Source organism: Fukomys damarensis, unplaced genomic scaffold, assembly GCF_012274545.1.
Source record: "Fukomys damarensis isolate Sample0158 unplaced genomic scaffold, DMR_v1.0_HiC HiC_scaffold_11, whole genome shotgun sequence".
NCBI lineage: Eukaryota > Metazoa > Chordata > Mammalia > Rodentia > Bathyergidae > Fukomys > Fukomys damarensis.
In genome coordinates, this window is record NW_022900923.1 from 586,812 (window position 1) to 608,427 (window position 21,616).

Genomic DNA, 21,616 nt, shown 5'->3' on the forward strand with positions numbered 1-21,616 from the left:
GCAGTGCTATGGTTCCAGGCTGGAGAGAGGCCCCTGGAGCACAGAGGGCTGCCCCAGGAGGCAGCCGACCCTGCCGGTCCTCTTCAGCCTCCTCATCTGTGTGGTTCAGGGTGCAGTGAGGGTGGAAACCCTGAGTGATTCGCTCTCTCGTGGGAGATGGGGAGAATCCAGCTCTGTGCAGATGTCCCTGGGGATCCCAGTCCTGCTCATGTCCTGCTCCAGGAAGCACAGTTCAGCAAAGCAGTTGTTAACAAGGGAAGAAGCCAGAGGCCCAGACTTCAAACTACTATAGACAGCTAAATTAGGGAGAAATATTACAGATAGTCAGATAGGGCTGAGCCCTCCACAGAGTCAGTGCAAAAGATGAAAACAAATCACAACTGTGGCTGAAGACTGTTGGAGGCCAGGTCTCAAGATAAAGATGAAATGACTAGGCCCGCACACTTGCTCAAGGCATCAGTGGTGACATCCAAGTCTAGATGGACATCAGTCACCTGGTGGGTGACCAGGACTTCCAGACCGGTCCCTTCCTAAAGAAGTATTTTGTTTTGTCTGTGTACACTTGCTACACAACCTACTTTCTCATTGGATCAATATTACCTACTCGGCTATATTTGTAATCTTATTGGTTGACCACCTCATTGTTCCCACCTCATGATTTTGCTCTTTGAGACTTCCCTGTGAAGTGAAGTCCTGGCAACCCATTCAAGTCTCCTCTAGTCTCTCTCAGGAGCTAAAATCTCTCCCTCTCAATAAGCATTTCCTACTCTTAACCTCCACTGTTCCTTAGGATTCATTCTTTGATTTGGGGGAACACGAACTCAGCGTACCTGACACCCAGTAGATTGGGAGTTATTTCCCCTCTATCACTTGGAGGTCCTATATCAAAACTATGAAACATAACAGAATCTTAGTTTTTAATCTTCAAGTCCTCATATGGAATAAGAAAGTGCCAAGCTCCTCTTTTGGCTTATGGAACTCACAACATTGACACTGCTGGAAAATAGAGATAAAATTAAACATTATCCCATCACCAGGACAAACAACTACTCCGTAAGCTCACTGCTAAGCATCATAAAACTGTCTTTCTACAAGTTTCCTCTTTTTAGATCTGAAATACAGAATAGTATAAAGAAGCTGAGACCTTTTTATCTTGCTGAGATCACTCTCATTGGCAGTGGAAAGGATGCGCTGTTTCAAGGTCAGGCAATACAATTCCATCTTTGCAGCTCTGGGAAACAGAATGGGCTTGCGCTTTGAGAAGGTGAAGTTAGCATAGGAGTAGGAACAAAGGAATCACGGGACGCAAGATATCTTTCATCTAAAGCAACTCCAATGTACGGTGCCACTGGATCTGGTTCTCGATGAGTAAACTCATCTGAGTCCTTCCTTCCTGTAGGCTTGCTGGGCAGAGCCTCTCTCCAAATCATTCCCAGCTCACTTAGTGACTCCAACCCTGTGACGCTGAATCTCCTCATCCCCTTGCTCTGCCCCCCACAACAGATGCTACAGCCCAGGCGCGGTCCCACCCACTCCTCCACTTCCAGGGACATTTGTGACGGTGCTGGTCCCACCTGGACAGCCTAATCACAATTCCACATGCAACGTGAATCCCCCTGCCATGTAGAACAGCACCTTCACACTCCTGGGGGGCCCTTGCTCCCCTCACCTCACTTCCAACTCACCCCAGCTTCCATTCAGTCTTCACTCCAAAGCCAAAGTGACTCCACTACCATTTACCCCATCACCTCTCTGCAATTCCCACGCCCTGCACCTTCCCTGAGGTCCCCACAAGCTTGATTTGCATATTTGCCGATTTGGGGTTTTTCTAACTTCCTGGGTCACCTCACTTCATTACGAGGAGTAATGTTTCATCTCATTTGCTAATGTTCTATTTAGAAAGTTACTTCTCAGAGTTCTGGAAGCAGGAAGCCAGTATGAAGATGCTGGCATCTGGTGAGGCTTCTGGGCCGTCACCACTCAGCACTCCAGCGATATCTACCCCACTCCCTTGAGGACAACTGTCTGAATCACTTTCCCATTGCAGGGACAAAATACCAGACACCTGCAACTTAAAGGAAGCAGGGTTTATTTTCACTCGTGGAATCAGAAGGATCAGTCCAAGGTCAGCTGGTTTCAAGGTAGAAACAGCATGGTGGAAGGGCCTAATGGGGAGCTGCTCACCACAGGGCTGCCAGGAAGCAGAGAGAAGAGAGGAGCCTGGGATAAGACCACACCCTTCCAGATCATACCCCAGGGACCACCTCTCCAACCTCACCTCCTAACAGCACACTGAGCCAGGACCTTATCACTGGATTAATCCATGGATGAGCACAGCACCCCCACATTCCAGTCACCTCCCAAAGCTCACCTCTGAACCCCAGCCTTTAGGGACATTCCAGATCTAAATCATGATGATGGCCAACCTTCACCCACCGTGAGGGTGGAGACCCACCCTGGCCTGCAGCGCCCTCACAGTGGAGATGAGGTCCCGGTTCCCAGTGCGCCACACCGTCCCACTCCCTGTACAGGCAGGAACTCCTCTCAGGGAGAAAGCTGCTCCTCTTTCCATCCTCTCTCTTCAGAGTACACATCTTCAGCCTGAACTCCAACCGTCCACCTTGTGCACTGTCTTAGTTACTTTCCTCGCATCACCACTGTCATGACGGTGGGCCCTGCCGGAAGCCGGCCTGGGGCGGCAGGACCCGGCAGGCAGAGAATGGAGTCCCAGCCTGGCCTCCTGCACAGCCTCCCCAGAGCCCTGTCGGCTGAGGCCCAGCCACAGTGGGGACAGCAGCGAGGGACAGAGCCTCCGCTATACCAGCCACTTCCTCCTGGCCAGCCTGGACAGTAGGCCTGGTGAAAAGAACCTGGCTTTAGTTCCCAGGGTCTCTGTCCCTGCTCAATCCAAGGTACCACCTCACTCTGATGAGCCAACTTTCCATCCACACAGCAGAGTAAACCCTCTTGGAGTGGATGGGAGGAGCCAGGAGACGATGGCTTGCTCTGGGCAGCTCCCATGAGTCCGTGTTTCTCGGACAGCATCTGAGCCTCAGGACAGGATGAGCCAGGAGGGGCCTCTCACTTCCCACCCATCCCCCACCTGTGCTCTGCTCAGCAGGGGAGTGGGTGTAAGGGCTGGGCAGCTATGTAGGGCAGGGAGGGATAATGAGCACAGCTTATTTCTATCCTCCACTTCTCACCTGAGGCATTGCTATTTTGGTACCAGTCAGCCCTTCTGGCTCAGAGCTGTCCCTGCTGCCGGCACAGTACATTGCATAAGCACACTTGACCACCCTGGTCAGGGCAGTCGGCCCTGAGGGCAGGGCTGTGACCTTGGGGACTGAGGCCGGACCGGGTGTGACAAGGCCAGGACTAGGGCCCTACTGGGACAGTTCCCGAGTCACCGGCCCTCTCTCCGAGCCCACTTCAGGAAGCAGTCAGTTGGCGGTGACTCAGAAACAGGTTGTGCCCCCTGGGGAGGAGGTAGAAGAAGAACCTACAGCCCTGTCAGCCTCCAGCTGCTGTTGGTGTCAGAATCCTGGGCCGCAGAGTTAGCCCGTGTGACCCAGGTCCCATGTGGTCCAAGCCCTTGGACAGACTTGGAAACCAGCAGCCCGGGGCTGGAACAAGCCTTGCCCAGGACCCTGGCCCCCTGCCCAGCCAAACAGCCCTGGATGCATCCCCAGGGCCATGGGACCTGCCCCATGCCACCAGGGAGAGCCCTGCAGTCTTACCAGTCGCCACGACCACCAGGCAACACCAGAGAAGCCTAGATGTAGAGTTTACGTGGTGCCCAATTTCCTTTCCTCCTCACCATTTCATGGTTTTTTGATTGCAGAACTGCTATGAGGGAAGATGCCCTATGGAGTTTTCCTCTCTGAAATCCCCTCCTCCCAGGCGGACAGCCTAATGGTTAGTGCTGTCTGCAAAATGGAAGCTGGTCGTGTTGATAGCTCTGGTGGCCCAGCCTCCTGAAGTCACAGCTGCCACCATGCAGGGCAGTGATAGCAGCCCTTGGTCAATCACATCAGTGCAGACCTCAGCTGGCCCCGGGGCAGAACTTCACAGCCACAGCGACCTCACGATGAACACGCAGAGCTTCTCACACTGCCGTGTTTTAGTCCTCGCAGTACCCAGAGTTCCTGTTGTTTTCCCACTGCGCCGATGCGGAAGCTGTGTTCCTCAGCTTTAGCGACTGCAGCAGATTCCAGAGGCAGCCAAGTCCTAAGAGAGGAGTCACACTGGCTCACCATTCTGGGGCTTCCAGCCCAGGATCCGGGGCCCGTTTCTCTTTGGGCTGTTGAGAAGGGAACAGCCATAGCAGAAGTTCAGGGTGGGGCAAAACCACTTGCAGGACATTGTGAGAAGCCAAGAGGACGAGGGCAGGACCAGCATTGCACAGTCCCCTCCCAGTGACACCACTGAGGACCACAGCACCCCAGTGGCAGCCCCCACAGCCAAGCCCATATCCAACAGCAGAGGCCACGGCAGTGGAGCCGAGGTGCAGCTGAGTCCTAGCAGATGGAGGCCCCGGGCTCACCTCAGGGACGCCTCAGACCTGAGCACCCCAACAAAGCTCTTCCCAGCCCACACCTTCCCACCCCACCGGCTTAGGGGTCCCTGCTGTGCCCCTCCTCACAGGCCCAGTCTTGGCCACAGTCCCACTCTTCCTTTTCCGTGAGTGCACTTTCCTGGGGACAAGGAGCTCCTGGGTGACTCTGGAGCATAGGGACCACATCTTCTTGGTTTATGTTCCTGCCTCCTTGTGGGGCCCAGTGCACAGTGGCACAGAATCAGAGAAGGCGCATTCCCAGGGACTCGAATGGCACAGGGCCAAGGAGCCCACAGCAGCAGACACAGAAGCTTCCTCGGTTTGCCTGAGGCCACAGGACCCAGTGTACCCTCCCCAGATGCTCCAGGCATCACCATGCTGGACAGCTAAGTCACAACGTTCCCCTCAGCCTCCAGCCCCACTTGTCCTGGGCAGTCCAGTCACACTTTACCAGTAAAAAGTGGCCTGGGGTGCCTGGCTGGCTCAGCCCCTTAGAGTTCATGATAAGGCCCCAAATGCACCACACTCCCCGCAATTCCTGTCTGGATGCTGTCGTCTTGGAAGCTGTAGCCGTGTTTCCTAAAGTGAGCAGCTTGGCCACAGACTGCTCTCCTTCCTCCTACAGCTGGGCTTGGCTCCTTTCATCCATAGCATGAAGAACAGCATCTAAGCTAGCAAAGGCTGGTACCATGCCATCTTAAATCATTCAGACCAGTACAAAGATCCTTAAGTAGAAATCTGCCTTTCTGGTCATATTTTTGAAAACAAGAATTAACATCACCACCACTCGAGGTTACTCTTAGCCATTTCTACACTTCTGATGAAATCAGCTAAGCATAAATGTTACTGACAATGAACTGATCGACTGCATCACTGGGGAATCCCTGGAGCGGAGAAGAATCCGAAGCCCCTCAGTCAGCGTTTGCCCCAGACCCTGTCAGAGACTGGGCCCCCGAGCTGGCTCTGCTGCTTGCCAGCTGGGAGTTCACATCCTGGCATCAGTTTCCTCACCTGCCTGTGTGGCAGGGTGGGGGCCTCGCCCGTGTATGTGTTGGAAGGCTGAGTAAAATGATCCAGACGAGGTGCATGGCATGGCGCCGTGCATGCAGATGGTTTAAGTGAAATTAAAACCATTCCAGTTTTAGAAGACCAGTCCTGTTGGAGATAACCTTGCTCCAAAGAGATTTCCCCCTTAACAAGGCAGCCTTGTTCAGTGCCGCTCTGCCTGAGGTTCTAAAGGGCCAGCAATATGGACAAGGGGTCTCCCAGGGAAGAGGTCCAGGAGACCAGCCACACCCAAGTCCTCGGGTACTCGGGGCCCCCATGTAGGAAATGGTGCCGAGCTCACAAACCTGCCCACGTCCTCCTGGAGAGCACAGAGTGCCTGGTGCAAATGCTGAATGAGAAGCTGTCACCTGCACGATCAGAAAACGACAAGAACAGTTGGATGTGGTCAGTACAGATGTGGTTTTTTCTTTTCAAATATTTCCAGTCCACGTTGGCAGAATCCATAGGGCAAGGCTGGCATTAGCTCCCAGGTGTCTGTGCCCATCATGGCTGGTGGTATCCGGATGGTGTCAGAGCTGAGCTGTGCAGTACGGCACCATCCCTGTACCTGCCCTGTACTGGGTCCTCTTCTTCTGCCCCTGTCACTGTGGTCCTCTCTCCAGGCCGTGACGGCACACGGCTCCTGTTATGCCAGGCTCTCTTCCCACACGCAGTTACCTGCCCCAGGTGAGCTCTCCACAGACCCACTCAGTCCTGGGGTCCCAGTGATTGTCTGGACAGAGAGGGGAGCCCACACCTAGAGCAAGGTGGGCAGCAGAGCAGGGCAGTACACAGTGGGTCTTAATGCTCCCAAGGTAGCCTCCAGCCACCTCTATTTGTAGTGAAAGCCATGCCACACCCACGGGATCAGCCTCACAGAGGAACCCTGAGGTTCTGGGCACCTGGGGATCCCTGCTCCATGGCCCACGAGTCAGTATCACAGCCTGTGTGCCCCGTCTGACCCTAGCTTGAGGGACACTACCACAGAGTTTCGAATTTACTTCTCTCTTGTGTTGTCCTAAATTCTCTTTTCCAGGCGATATTTCAAGGTCCTTTAGGGATCGAGAAGCTTACCTTACTTATCTTACTTTGTTTTAGGCCTGAAACACCATCAGGGTTTCAGGAGATACAAGTGTTCAGCGAACACCACCCAGGATGGAGCCTGAAGTCTAAACACTGTCACGCAGCCCAAGTCCTCTCCAGACAAGCGCCAGGGTGACTGCTGAGTGAGTGGCTGAACTCCGCTCTGACTCCTACTTACGGACGTTCTTCTTATTCTCCAGCCTGAGTTTCTGAGACACAATAAGAATGTAAAAGGATGGGATGAGACAACACTGTGAGAGTGGATGTTACGCATGGTATTTAAGTGTGATCTCTGCTTTTTATGCAGATTGCTGGTTTCTTGTCCCTCTTTGCTGGCAGAAGGAGCTGGCTGCATATTTGGAAAACATCCCCACAGCCCGTCCACTTTCACTGAGTCACTCTTCAAAGCCCCTGCTTCCTCAGGAGCTGTACAGCCTCCCACAGGGCACTGAAGTTTCATAGGGGAAGCAGCAGAGTTTGTCTGAACTGCTGGTGTTCTCAGAGGAAACCCATGTGGTTTTCGCAGCTCTGTGTGCTGCATCTGCACAGGCAGAGTCCTGGTCACTGTCTCCGGCTGTGCCCTGGAGGGAAACTTGCTGGCTCCCAGGGCAGAGCCTGCTCTTCACCCGTGAACCACTTCCTGCCGTGCCCGGGCCCTGCTCTGTGCTCTCCACCTCCTGGCCACATTCAGAAACTGACCCACGACAACACCAGCAAGACTGCGGAACAGCCCAGAAATCCAGCGGGGGCCCCTCACGTCACCCCTCTCTCCACTCCCACCTTTGTGAAACAGGGTGAATGGGCACACAGTCTTGCATTTAAACAGTCACTTAGGTACACGCTTTGCACGCTGCATGGACTCTGAACTGCTGTTCGCTGTCACCACTGCAAAATGACCAGGGTCGAGTGGTTTGCAGTGAAGGGCACTCATGCGGCCCAGTGTGTGGAGCCTGGAGTGGGCATATCAGGCGGAAAACACCGGAGGAAGGACTGGGACTAGAGAGAGGCAGGCACTACACATTCCCACCTTCCTATTCCTGCTTCCTCTGGACTTTTCTCTCCAGTGTTTAGAAAATGCCTTGTGATGGCCGTGCCCGAGGCCCCCTATCTGAAGTTCATCCCTAGTAATCAGGCCCTGAGCAGCCTGCTCCACTTCCAAGCCCAGGTCACAGCACTGCAACTTCTCCCTTCCTCCCTCTCAGGCCATCCTGGTGGAAGCTGTGTGCCACGCTGCAGGAAGAGTGGACACTGTGAGGATGCGAGGTCTCCCCGGCACACAGGGAGAGGCCTTTTGGGAGCAAATTCCCAGCCGGCCAGCAGCATTCAGACTGCAGCCTCAGGAGAGGCTGGGCCGCAGCCACCTGCCAAGCAGCTTCCAGATTCCCCGCCTGAGACTGAAAGGTGAATGTTCTTGTTTCCCAGCCTGAGTGTTGGGGCAATGCGTGCAGAGCACTGGAACCACACCCTTAGATACCAAACTGCACATGATCTATATCTTGCAGGAATTCAGTAAGAGACAGAAATGTGCACAGAACTGTCATTGCTAGTGTATTCGCCTTCCTTTTTCTGACGTGTGTGGGAATGGACCCCAGTTCTAAGATCTGCTACTTGTTTTCCATCTGTCAGTCTTTCTCAAATCACTCTCCCTTTCATCTGTCCCTGCCTTAACACAGAGGTTTCCAGACAGAAAAATAAAATGGGAGATGAAGAAGTACTCGTTTTTCTCCCTAGAGCCCCTTTTGAGAAGTGTTTTTGACCATCTAACTTGGGATAAAAGCTGAGCCTCCAGGCACGGTTTATTCAGCACAACATTGTAAGTTTCATGTGTGGAGGTGGTAGTTATGCTCATTCATGTGTGGAGAAGAAACAGAAGGTGGCGAGAGAAAGGGCGAGGCAAGGGGTGAAAGTCAAAGTCTCCTCCACAGGACTCTTCCCTTAGCTCCTTACACCCATCTCTAGCATCTCCAGTAAAACTGTGAACTCACAGGAGTGGCACATGCATTGCAGAGGTAGGACTCAAGTTTGTATCCACACAGATGTGCAAAATGAGGGCTATCGAGGCAGCTCAAAGCCGGGGTAGAGAGCAGACGAGGAGGACAGGGACATGGAAAGGACTCTGAGGCTGCACAGGGCTATGGTACTGTGGGTTACAATTCAGCCAAGTGTTCTAAGGGCTCTGCGGTCCTAGCAGGCATCCCGGATGGATGGATGGATGGATGGATGGATGGATGGATGGATGGATGGGTGGATGGATGGATGGATGGGTAGATGTATGGTTGGGTGGGTGGATGGATGGATGGGTAGATGTATGGTTGGGTGGGTGCATGGATGGATGGGTGGATGGGTGGATGGATGGGTGGGTGGATGTATGGTTGGGTGGGTGGATGGATGGGTAGATCAGTGGGCTCTGCAAGGGCTGTAATCCAAGGCTTCCTCTTAGTCACCATTGTACACTTAATCTTGTGCATGATACAAGGTTTATAAGGTTTTACAGAATAAATGAATACAATGAGTGAATACATAAGAATTATCACATGGTTGAATGCACTTGTAAGTAATAATCTAACACAAGCACTCTACCTGCCCATTCCCTGCTACGGCTGACCTGAACTGTGTGTGTTTATTTCATGAGTTTACACATATTTAGGATTGCAGCAGATAATCCATCAGTCTGTGGGTCCCTTCAAGAAAGCAATGCTTTCTTTCTTAATCACTCAGGTGCTTCCTTAACTGCCATCCACTCGGTGGCAGCGTGGATGTAACCACTAAGGTGCCAATGTCACTGCCTGAGCAGAGCCTGCTTGCAGGATTGCTGTGCTCCAGATCTTTCTGAGGCTGCAGTGGGACTCAGAAGGGGAGGCTGCTGCTCTCCTCTGAGTATCTGGGCTGCTCCTGGGGAGACAGAGGCCTCCTCCAGGAAACTCTGACCCAGCCACACAGACTGCAGCTCTGTGCACATCAGTGGATAAAATGGGAAGTCACTGCTCGCAGGCCACACAGAGGTGTGACAGCAGGAGGTGGAAGCCCTGCAGTGCGTGGAGAAAGGTCGCAGCACCGTCCACACTGCATGCCGCAGCTCACCTCCCCTGGGTTTCTGCAGAACTTTCCGACCCTCCCAGCATCACTGTGCTCCCTACCCCATCTACATCCGTCTCCGCACTAAAGCCAGCCCCACCGTGTCCCCGCCGTCTCTCAGGGCTTTGGTCACATCAGGACACTCTGGAGACCCTCACCCTGGCCCTGGCCTCTTCCCTCCAACCCACCCAGAAGGGCCCAGCAGACTGGAATGGCAGCCTGTGGCCAAGCTGGTGAGAAACGCTGACCGACAGCTGCCAGTTATATTCACAAGCGTTTATCATGAAATAGTGAACTACCATTCCTGAGTCCGATGACAGTTGTTTCTGGCGGAAATAATCAGAGTAACATAAATTTGACAGTGTCTAAAGCAGCCCATGGTACAACACGTGCCAGGTGAATTTACTGAAGGACTCCTCCTGTGGATGGTGGGGAGGCTACAGCAGCTAGTGGTGTGGAGAAGAAAATAGATTTAGTGAGACCTTCAGCACCACCGAGAGTCCACGGACCGCGGTACCCATCGGGAATTGTGGATGACCACACACTGATCTAAGAACTTGGTGGCAAGACATTTGACTTGGGAGATTTTGGACTTGGTAAAATTGGTAGTTCCACATGAAACTCACACTGGCAAACTGACAATTTTAGAAGACTAATAAATTTAATCTTGTTCATAATTTTTGTACAAACAGTCATTGATCTCAGCAAAAATAATTTTAGGAAAATGGAAATGGAAAAATTTGGAAACAGTCTAATGCTGCCATGTTTAAAATTGTCCAAGGAATTAAACTGGCCCAGTGGAGCCTGCACCTGAAATATCTTTCTCAGGGAAAATTATCAGCACTGGAACAGTGCCCACTTTTAGACATGGAGTAAAATGTTGACCCCAGGGGTCAAAACTACTGCATCAGAAACTCTATAGCCCCCATACTGCATCCAGGTGGGCACCTGGGAGCAGAGCTGGGAGCCCATTTCCTCTGCCCAAAGGCCAGTCCCCTCAGCCCTCACCCTGAAACTCAGATCCAGCTGTATTTTAAGCCTCTCCATGAAGCAAATAAGAGGCAACTCCATCCGTGATGAGGGTGGTGCTAAGCCTTCATGTTGGTACTGGTTTTTTCAAACTACAAACTGATTTTATATAAATGATCACACTTCATATCCACATCACCCTTGGAAAATTATGGATTAGCACACTCAACACACAGTTGAGCAAACTAGGATTCGGGAGGGTTAAAAAACGTGGCCGACCTCATACAGCCAGAAGAGGTCAAGTCAGAAGTCCAGTTTAGTCCTTTCAGTCAACGATGCAAGAGGTCACGGATGGCTGGATTCATATCCCAGCCCCAGCAGCTGACTATGGCCCGGAGTCTCCAGCCACTTTGAACAGAACTGACCCAGGAGTCAGGGCAATCCCTCCAATCGCTCTCCACCGCTTGCCTAGCACCAGGCCGCGGACCTCTCCATAGATGGCAGGTGGTGTCCCTCGAGGCCAGTCTGACAGGCCACAGAAAGCTGGACCTGAGCAAAGGAAGACCTTGCTCCAGTGAGGGGTGACTGTCCCCTTCCTTGTCACCACCTCTCACGCATGCCCTGTCCCTCCATGCACTGGCCCGAGAGCCCCCAAGGTTCTGTGGGCACAGTGGGAGCTCCTGAACCACCTCTGTCCGGAGCCCTGCTAGGAGCCAACCCAGGTGCAATGCAGGCCCCTCGAGGAAGCAGGGACTACTGTGGGGCCTGGAAGCCACTCCTTGGGATGCAGCCCCATCCCTAGCCCAACTCTCCGAAACCCATAAATCTGTCCAGAGGCCCAGCCTTTTTCTTCCCTTGGATGGAGGTTTTCTACATCATCCTGAGATATGACAGCATTAGTCCCCCTGAGACTCCCACAGATTCAGGACCTCTGCTCCCTCAGGGCCCTGGTAACTCAGAGACCAAGAGCAGGGTGGTTTCTGCAGCAGTGAGCTCCTCCTGCAAACCTGGGCCCACCTTGAAAGCACTGACCACAGGTGTCTCAGGGACAGACCTCTCCCCAGTGCCCTGCTGGACACCAACCCTCCACCCGGGGTCAGCTCCACCCCCGCAGATTTCAAGTTCCCCCAGCATTCAGCTGAGCCTGGCAGACACTGATCCTGAGCCCAATAAGGACAGAGCCCAGCTCTAGAGATACTTAAATGCCTGTCCTCAAAGAGACTGGAACCCATAACCTCTTGAGTTCAGCCCTTCCTCTTTTTGCTGCCTTTGAATTATGGAGATCGATTATTCTGGGTGCTGTTGTCCAACTTGGGCCATGGCCTGCATCTTCACAGCACCGCTGATAATGAGGCTGTGGGACCCACCCTGTTCCGTGGCAAACACTCGCTCCTTACTCCTCACCTCGGTGAGCTCTTCTTGCCTCCTCTGCTGCACTCTGAAGAATGTCGTGCAAGCTATCCCCCCAGGCCCAGCAGAGACAACCTGGGGAGCCTACTGTGGACCTGGTCATAGAACTCAGTGCTCTAAAAGCCTCACCAGGAAGCAACTGCCCCAACACCACAGGAAGGGAGAGGGGAGGCTTTCAGCATTTCTGTCCTCTGCCTCTTGCATTCCTTAAATACTTCTTCTAGAACCTTCTCTACCTGGTTCATGACATGGATTTTAGATTCCTTGCTCTAGGGAGGTTCCAGTCTCTCACTGCTCCCTCAGGGCACGTGTCTACAAACTGTCCCCTCAGAGCAGGTGTCTAGGAACTGTCCCCTTGGAGCACATCTATGTACTATCCCCTCATAGCACGTATCTGCGAACTGTTCCCTCAGAGCAGGTGTCCATGAACTGTCCCCTCAGAGCACAACTATGAACTACTCCTCAGAGCATGTGTCTTCAAACTGTCCCCTCAGAGCACCTGTCCTCTATAAATGAAATAGCTCTCCCCAGGTGGGGTGGTAAGGGCTGGGACAACCCCACCATGGCTCCTGGGCAAGCCAGTCACACATCACTTCAGGAGCTGTGTTTCCACCAAAACCCATCATTTACTTGGCCACTGCTCCAACTCTCTCCTGCCCTTCCGCTGCTGGCCTCCTCAGAGTGACTGTCCCTCCCAGGACCTGTGGGACACACCTGGGAAAGTGTCCCAAAGCCCTGTGCTTCCCGCTGCTGCCGCCGTGGTGGTACAGGCAGACTGTCCCAGGCAGGCCCAGCTGACCGTCTCACCGCAGTTTGATAAGGGCACTAGTATTTCATGGAGAGTTCGTTTCCTCTACTTCTCCCACTCCTGACATCAGACATATTCCAGTCAGAAAGGCGATGATGTTTTTCTGGTGTGGGGTGTTTCTGAAAAGGACAAGGATTCCGGCCAGCCCGGTATGATGTTTGAACAGTGGCACTGCGGTGGCATTTCTGTCTTTCTTTGCTGGCTGGCAGGACAAGTCTCCTGGAACTGCTGCATCTCTAAGCCAAAAGGCCAGCGTCTGAGGTCTCTGGGGTCCAGTGGGAAGCCGGACCCAGAGGGGACACAGCAAGGGAGGAAGAAGCCCCGTGCAGGTGGGAGGGGACACAGTGTGTGTATTAGCTCAAGTGACAAGAGGGAGGGAGAAGGCATAGTAATGGAGCTCATGTCCTGTGCCAAGTTCTGGACAGGGGCCACACACACACACACACACACACACAGTGACAGCCCTGTCTGGGAGGGGCCCTGGCCCATAGATGCAGCACTGGGTCTAAAATCAGAGCTTTTCCGTGGCCAGCAGAGAAGCCATGCTACCTTCCCCCAGCCCTGAGGAACCTTAACAGGCCACGTCCTCCTGCTGAAGTCTGGTTGTTCATGTCCCTCCTACTGGGCTGGGCTGTTGGGAGGTGGTGGAGACTTTAGGGGTGGGGTCTTAGGTGTTGGGGTGCCCTTGAGGGTTTCTCTCTTGCTCTCGGGATGAGGCGGGCAGCTCTGCTCCATCAGGACCTCTCCCCTATGAGGGGCCGCATCAGGCCAAAACCAACAATGCCAGGCCGGAGATGTATGCCAGCAAGCGTGTCACACACCTGCAGCATCTGCTCATCCCGTGGGTGAACACTCCCCTGGGGCCTAGGCACACTCTGGCCCACCTGCAGCTGCTAGTGGGATGTCACCGAACTCCAGGTGGGGACAGGCACAGTGCCACTGCCCCCCGCAGCTCAATGCTTCCTCATCCAGGAGGCTGTGTGGCCCAGGAAGCTTGGGTGGCATTAATGTGTGTCATGGTGATTAGGAAGTGATGAGTTCTGACTTTGATTTTTAATATAATTTACGTACACTTACATAAGCTTGGCTTTAACAGCTGTGTGTCACCACTGCTTAGCAAAATCCTTGGTTCCCAGAGCCTGAGCAAGACAGTTCCAGCCCACACTGGCCTCCTTCCTGCACAGGCTTGGAGTCCAGATGCCAGGAGAACTGGGAGGGGAAGGAAGAACTGGGGTGATGGGCACTGCCCAGAAGATGCCATCTGCTGGGCGGTTCTGACCCCGCTTCTACTCCAGCGGGTGAGACCCAGCCGGAGGCACACTCTGGGGTTGCCCCCTCTGCACGCCCCCACAGGGGCGGCTCTGACGCACCCACCTCACCCCATTGCCGCTCCTGTGTTCCCAGGAACCACCTGCCCAGCCCTCTCCCCATGCCTGGGGCCAGCAGAGCCCCAGGGGCACCCCAGATCCTCCCTCCTCCATGCCCACAGGGACAGCAGCCTGTAGCCCGGCCTGGGGACCCAGCAGCCCCAGGAGGCACAGCCTGGGCCAAAGGTTCCACCCCACATGCTCTGCAGAGCTCAGCATGGAACAGAGCAGCTGAGTCCTAGGGAGAAAGGTTAGGAAGCAGATCTGTGTGCCGACCCAGCGTGAGTGCCATTCATTGTTGTCAAAGCACTTTGCGGCTGCATTCAGCTCCTGGTGGGAGAACAAAGCTGTCACAGCCGTGACAATTCTATTCCACATTGGTGCAATTACCAAACTAAAAATAGAACACGAAGGGAGGTTCTCCCTGGAGAGCTGAGCTCTGTCAGCCAGGGGTTGTGGTCTGTGGCTGGGACCGTGGGCCCCCAGGATGGAGGGCGGTGAGGAAGGAGGCTGTGCTACTCTGCTGTGCTGGGGAGCTTCCTGCTGATGGTGTCTGGTCCTCCTCCACTGAGACAGGCTGGCCGAGCCAGGCTCCGTCATCACAGCACCCAAGGGGGCCGCTCCCCGATCTTACAGAGGCAAGGCCATAGCCCAAACCCTCCAACCACACACACCCAGCTGCAGCCGGCAACACGCTCGCCAGGGATGGCCACTCTCCTGGTGTCAGTCAGAGTCCTCTGTTCCGTCCCATTGCCTCCCGGAGCTGCACAGCCTGGCCACAGAGGCAGCATGCCCCACTGCAGGCGGCCACAGCTCCCGAGCACTGTGCCGCAGCTCACCCTTGATTGTGTACAGACAGACTAGACTCCTCAGAAATTAAGAGGCAGCCAGAGGGGGCCCGGCTTCTGGGAAGTCAGGGCAGACACTGCGACTGAGAGGAACTGGAAGAGTAGCAGGCCTGTGGCCTCCCTGGAGCAGACAGCAGCTGGGAACGCACTGCATCAGCACCGCCTGCCGCAAGCCTAGCCGAGGCGTGATGGGGGCAGGACTCCCTTCCCGGTCCCTTCCCCAGCTGCCTCTGCTCTCTCTACATGGGGAGTTATACCCAAGCTGCAGTGCATGGCGCTTCCTCTGCACGCCCGCCCTGTGCCGCGCTTCCCTCTCAGATGGGTATCAGCAGTGACACTGGACTTGCAACCCACAGGTTGGCCTCAGCCCGGCCCAGAGAGGCTTGAGATGTGCTCGCTTTCCTGTATAAAACCCCAGACAAAGAGCACGCCGCAGCCCACTTTTAGGACCCTTCCTGTCTCTCAGGACTTTCTCTTAACCTCCTTTGTCCATTTTTCAGTTACTGGGGCACGAGCTCCACAGCTGACCTCTAACGGTCGGAGTCACCTTCTTGTGACCTTCACCTCTGTAACCTTGTCCTCACTCCCCACCGACCTCTCCCTGAGATTAGAAGTTTGATCACTCCTGCCAGGAGCCAGAGCTACTTCTCAGGAAGCTGGCTGCTTCTCTGCCATCCCCATAAGAGCAGCCCAGGCACTGGAAGCCCTTCTGAGAGACCCTCCCTCCAGAAGATGGCTGGGCCCCCAAGACTTCCCCTAAACTTCCGGTTTTATATCCCTCTTCAAACAGATCCACCATTTGCTCTGTAGCAGGATCTGGGCTGCTTAAGTGGCTTTCAGGGTGAGGCACAGGACATGGATTTTTAAAGTCAGATGTGTGGTTCAAAAGCAGGGCTGTGATTGCCACGTGGCTACAGGGAGGCCCTTACTCCTTACCCCTCACCCCTCTCCCTTCACCCGAGCCTTGGTTTTCTCTCCTACAACATGAGCGGAGGACAGTTTTGCCCTCACAGGATTGCCAGGAGGGTCCTGAGAGGTGTGGAAGCCTGTGAGCAGCCGTGTAAGTTTGAACCGCTACCATTCACCACAAGAGACAGTACAAACTGAAGCTGACAGCACCAACAGAAAGCCTCTGGGAGGCAGGGTTGCCAACCACCCTTCCTTTGTAAGTCTGCATTTCCTGATTCCATTCCTGCTTGCATCTGGTTAGAGGCCACTCCAGCCCCGCTAGGAAGGAGGCAAGTATGGAAACAGAACAGCCTCACCTGGGCCACATTCCGGGAACCAGGGTCAGGCCTGCTCGCTCCAGGGTGACCGTGACTGGCTTCTGAGGACGGAGCCAGTGAGGTCAGGGGCCCTGAGATCGATGTATGACCCGTATGACCCACAGCAGTCACCTGCCAGGGGCCAGGGTGTCAAGAGAGGACAGGCACCTGCTCTGAAACACCGCTCTGCCTCAGGTTGGTGCATCAGCAACAGAAGCCTGCATTCTGTTTTCTGTAGAATTTCCAGAAGCAGTGAACCTTTTTGAAACTTCACTTTTTCCACCGTCCCCTCTGCTTACCATATGGAGCAAGTCCTGCTCAGACAGGGTTGAACTGAGGGGGCCCAGTGAACAGACCAGCATGAAAACAGGACACAGCGCACACCAAGACCCCCTCACAGCTGAGTCATGGCCTCGCCACAGCAGCTGACACACAGTGTAGTCTGGGTCTCAGCCAGGAGAATGGGGAACAAGGTCAGCACCACTGTGCTTGACTTAAACATCAGAACAGGCTGTTTATCGCTGTTCACACCCTGCACACTGCACCCACCCCAGGTGGAGAGAACCCCAAGAGGAAGATTCTAAACTTGCCGGTGCCTCCACTGAAATAAACAGCAGTTGTAGTTATGTTGTCTGCTCCAGGCAACACTGTGTGGGTTCTCTGGGCTCCGATTGCTCTCGGACTTTTATGAAAAGGCAGCTCTAAATCTGGCTGGCTGGTTTGTTACTCTGATGGTTTTGGGAACAGCAGAATATACCTCGAGAGGCTAAAGAATAAACACCTGAATGTGTTGAAAATATTTTAAAAATTCCATTTCCCTTAGTTCCCCTCCCCAGATCACCCAGCAACACTGGACAGGAGTCCATGCCAATACCCTGCCCCAAAGCCGCTCCAGAAGTCACCTCTGAATTTAGCAATCGGGCACAGATCCTACAAACTCCGGGCGGTGCCCCAGCCAGCCACCCACATCCCAGCCCTGCACAGAGGCCAGGCCGAGGCCACAGTTAGGAGGAACCAAGCATCCCAGGTGGCCCACAACACCCCCAGCGTCCCACGGCCCTGTGCACACAGCCTTGACTGGCGTCTGTCCTTGGCAGGCGCCTTCCAGCACCCAACCTGCTCCCAGGGCCAGGAGGTCTTCCACAATGGTGGGTTGGGGAAGCAGCAATGGTGGTTCAGTGGAGTTCAGTGTTTGTCGCCTACTTCCTGTATGTGGGATTTGAGTGCGGACTGATACACACGGGCGGCAGACAGGCACAGCGACCCGGACCGCTGCTGCACTGTCCCGGTCCTTGCGACGTCACAGCCGCCCAGCCTTCTCCTGCGCCCCCTCTCTGACCCTAATCCAGTCGCCAGCGGAAGTGGACTCCTCAGCTTCGGCCTCCCATGGTCTCTGCAGCACCTGCCCTGGGAGTTAGGAGCTCACCAGCGTGTAGATCATGCTGGTGAGAAAGGGGAGAGGCATTAGCGGGAGCTGTGTGAGCCAGGGCTCAAGAGAGGCTTGAGAGGCTCGAACGGGCATCTCCTCGGGTCCTGTCCTGGACCTGCTCCCCACGGCCCCTAATGCTTCCTGCACTGACGTGGGCACTGCCACACTGTATGCCAAGGCTTTGGGGGCAAGGACTGCCCCAAGTGTCCACTCCCACGCTCCTCTCAGATCCTGTCCTCACCACAGCAGCAGGGACAGGACCTGTCAGCCACCAGCTCACCCTGGTGGATCTGGGGGTGGGGCAGGGACGTGGGCAGGGTCATCAGCAAGGCAGGAAGAGGAATAGGAACAGGAACCAAGTGACTTCCACCCTGGCCTTTTGTGCTCAGGACTCTGCACTGGGAGCAGGACCCAGGCGAGGCCCAGCCCAAGAGAGGACAGGCACTGAGCTTGGAGGGGACTCTGATCTGCGGTGTTCACAGAAACTCTACCAGGTCGGGAGCCAAGGGCCCGTCCTACAGGGAGTAGGGGTCCCATCCCAAGGCCTGCTCACCCCACAGCTGCACCCTCCGTCTCTGCTCCGTCCCTCCTGTTTAGCCTTCCTGAACATCTACTGAGTGCCTCTTCAAGCCCAGCCCGGCCCTGGAGGGACCCAGCCCAGCAGTGGAGCTCAAACCAGCAGCTGTGTGACAGGCTGAGACACCAGACAAGAAATCCTCGAGTGACACAGTTACAGGCAGAGAGACCCAGAGGAAAGGAGGCCGAGAAGAGTCCCAGGTGGGGCAGGAGACACAGCCTGAGCTGCAGTTATGGTGCCACAGCCTTGGCACCCACTACTGATACAGGCAGCAGAATCCCCACCACCACGTGTGGCCTGCCTCGCCCGGCACCTCAGGATCCCCAGACACCTGGCCTCCTGACTCCGGGACACGGCACCCAGGGCTGTGTGTTGGAAACACACGCTTGTCACCTGCCCCCATGACTTGACCAAAACCCCACTTTGAGACCCGGAGACATCAGTGGTTAAGGGATCATCTCCAAGGATGTCACACATGGGTATAGACAGCACCCAGCTCATAACCCAAGGACACACACAGATCCCTGAGCTTAGAGCCCAGCTGGTCTCTGGACGCTGGACAGCACAGATACGACCTCCTTGCTTCGGCCCTGAGGTGACTGCAATCTAACACCCCCTTCCTCCTCTGTCCAGCTGCTATCACCTATAGGGGATGCAGGACCAAAGGCGACAGGGAGAGGCTGCCCCCCAGGCACAGCTGCACAGTGGCTGGTCTGGCTCAGCCAAGTGCTTCAGGTGACGTCAGAGATGCTGAGGGCAGGTGGTGAGACTGACATGCCACTGGGAAGCCCCTGGGAAGCAGAGGTGCCCCTGCACTCCACCCTGACCGGAGGGGGACACTGGAAGGAGGCACCTGGCAGTGTGGGCCTGAGGACGTGCTCAGGACGGGACATCTGCCTGCCCCACGCTGCTCCCTCGGGAAGCCCCATCCCCAGCTTTGCCCTGAGTATGGCACACCCTCCTGCGGCAGTGCTCACCAGTACAGGTAGTAGAAGAAGGAGAGCAGGTAGAAGGCCAGCTTGCACCAGGCCTCCTTCTGGCAGTAGCTCAGGGTGTCTGCGTTCATGACCACTGGCGGGTCGTAGGCCAGCTCCGAGCTGTCAGCCGGGCAGTGGAAGTACCTGAAGGGACACAGGACTTGCACCCAATGCTGTCTAGGCCTGGCCATCCATGCCACACAGCCAGCTCCCCTCCTGCCTGGGTTGCAGTAGGCACCACCCTCGAGCTCTGCACCCACTTCAGGCACACACCCTCGCGTCAGAGCCAGGGGCATCATACACCACGACACTGGGAGAGAAGGCAAACATGGTGGCCCCGGTGTTTCAAGGAGGTGCCAGGAGATGTCAGGGAAGTGGAGGCCAGGAGCCGCGTGTGCATGCTGCACCCGTACTCTTCCTGAGACTGGTGATTTTGGATTAGGTGTCATACTATCCAGGGCTCGGCCTCCTGGGATGGCCCCCGTGAGGTGAGCAGCTCCTCTGCCACATGATCCCACCATGACACAATGCTTCCCCCGGCCCAACCCACCATGGCGGAGGCTCCAGACCAAATTGAACCTTTCCTCTCTTCCAGCCGGCATTAGAGAGCTGATGACTCACTCAATGTGAAACTCTGCACTCTCCTCCCTCCACACCTCAGGCTTTTTCTGCCATCTGTGCTCGGTCAATGGCACTGCCACCTCCTGTCCTGGCGACAGCTGCCTGCCCATCAGCCCCAGAACCCAAGGCCTGTCCCATAACCCACCATTCCCACCTGGGCCAGGCTGCCCTCTTCCCCCCACCTGGAGTGCACTGTGGCTCCAGGGTCCTCTCCCAAAGTTGTACCCCACTATGTGGCTCTGCTCCTCTGACCCCTTCCATAGCTCTCCACTCCCTCAGAGCTCAACGCCAACTCCTCCACAGACAAATTCTTTGGCCCCTAAGATCCCCACCGTGTCTGCCACTGTCATCTGCCCCCTCCAAGAAGCTGCGTGCCACAGCCCTGGACACACGCTGCTCCCTTGCCCCGGCCCTCGGCTGCATGCACATTATGGACACACGTGTGCCCCTCCAGCACTCTCCAGGCTGGTGTAGGGCTCCATCCCCTGCACTCCCCTGGCAGACAGTCCTTGTCTGTCCCTCAGGAGTCCATTTCTCTTGCACTGGGGTGCACCTCGGGGAAAGGGCTATATTTATATTTAAGTATTCTTCTTGGATTCCCACAAGGCCTAGCATGTAGTACGTTTCCGCACGTCTTAGTGAAATGCCTTAGATGTGGCTAAACAGAGGCTTTGTTCCATGGCAAAATAACAATGAGGAAAGGGTTTGGAGTCAAGCTCCCGCCCAAGGGGACCAGGGTGGGCCCTGTGGTTACATCCTCCTTCACTGCCCGGTGAGGGTATTTTATATCAAGCCCACATCTCATGACCCCACACGTGGTCTTAGCAGGGAATAGAATGACCCAGAAAACCCATCCTATCTGCTAAGTGCTTTTTAAAATTAAGATGTAATTCACGGGCCACAAAATTCGCCCTTCCAAAGGACACAGTTTGGTGGGTATTAGTACATTTTCAGAGTTGTACGACCATCATGCTACCCAGTTCCAGAACATTTCATCATCCAAAAGAAAACCCTGCAAAATAAGCACTCACCCCATTCTGCTCCCTCCCAGCCCCCAACACCACTATTTTGCCCTCTGTCTCCTTGGTTGGCCTGCTTTGCACATCTCACATACGTGGGATGATATGTGACCATTCCGTGTGACCATCACATCTGGCTTCTTTCAACTTGTGTTTGCAGCCATGTGCAGCAAGAATCCATCCTTCATCCCTTCTCGTGGCTAAAGACCATTCCACTGTGTGGATACACTCTGTCCTGTCATCCGGCTGTCACCTGGGGGCACTGGGGTCCTCCACTGCTCAGCCACTTCAACAGCGCTGTGGCTGCTGTCACACTGACCCACAAGGACGGGGCCCTCCCCGCCACAGGCCAGGGGCACGGGTGGGGTTTGGAGAGGGGGCCCGGAGGCAGGAGCGAGGAGGGCTGGTGCCCCTCTGCCTGGGCCCATTCCGGTCCCGCAGACTCACCTCCAGAAGTGGTAGAAGAGCAGTGGCACGTTCAGCCCCAGGGTGAGCCACTCCCGAGCACACAGGAACATGACGCAGAAGAGGCTGTGGATGGAGTACTCGGGCAGCACCAGCTGGGG

The 21,616-nt window shown here is 55.0% G+C and overlaps 1 protein-coding gene across 2 annotated transcripts in view; it reads right to left on the bottom strand.

Annotated features, from left to right (window-relative positions):
• Nucleotides 1–9,040: 9,040 nt before the first annotated feature.
• The window catches only part of Cnih3 (cornichon family AMPA receptor auxiliary protein 3), a 96,904-nt gene continuing 84,328 nt past the window's right edge, over nucleotides 9,041–21,616 (bottom strand). For both annotated transcript variants that reach the window (XM_010642438.2, XM_010642441.3), the window contains 2 exons: nucleotides 19,411–19,554; nucleotides 9,041–17,869 (listed from right to left, as the gene is read on the bottom strand). In XM_010642438.2, the coding sequence (XP_010640740.2) occupies nucleotides 17,842–17,869; nucleotides 19,411–19,554 (172 nt within the window). In that variant the 3' untranslated portion in view covers nucleotides 9,041–17,841. The remainder of the gene's footprint in view (nucleotides 17,870–19,410; nucleotides 19,555–21,616) is intronic.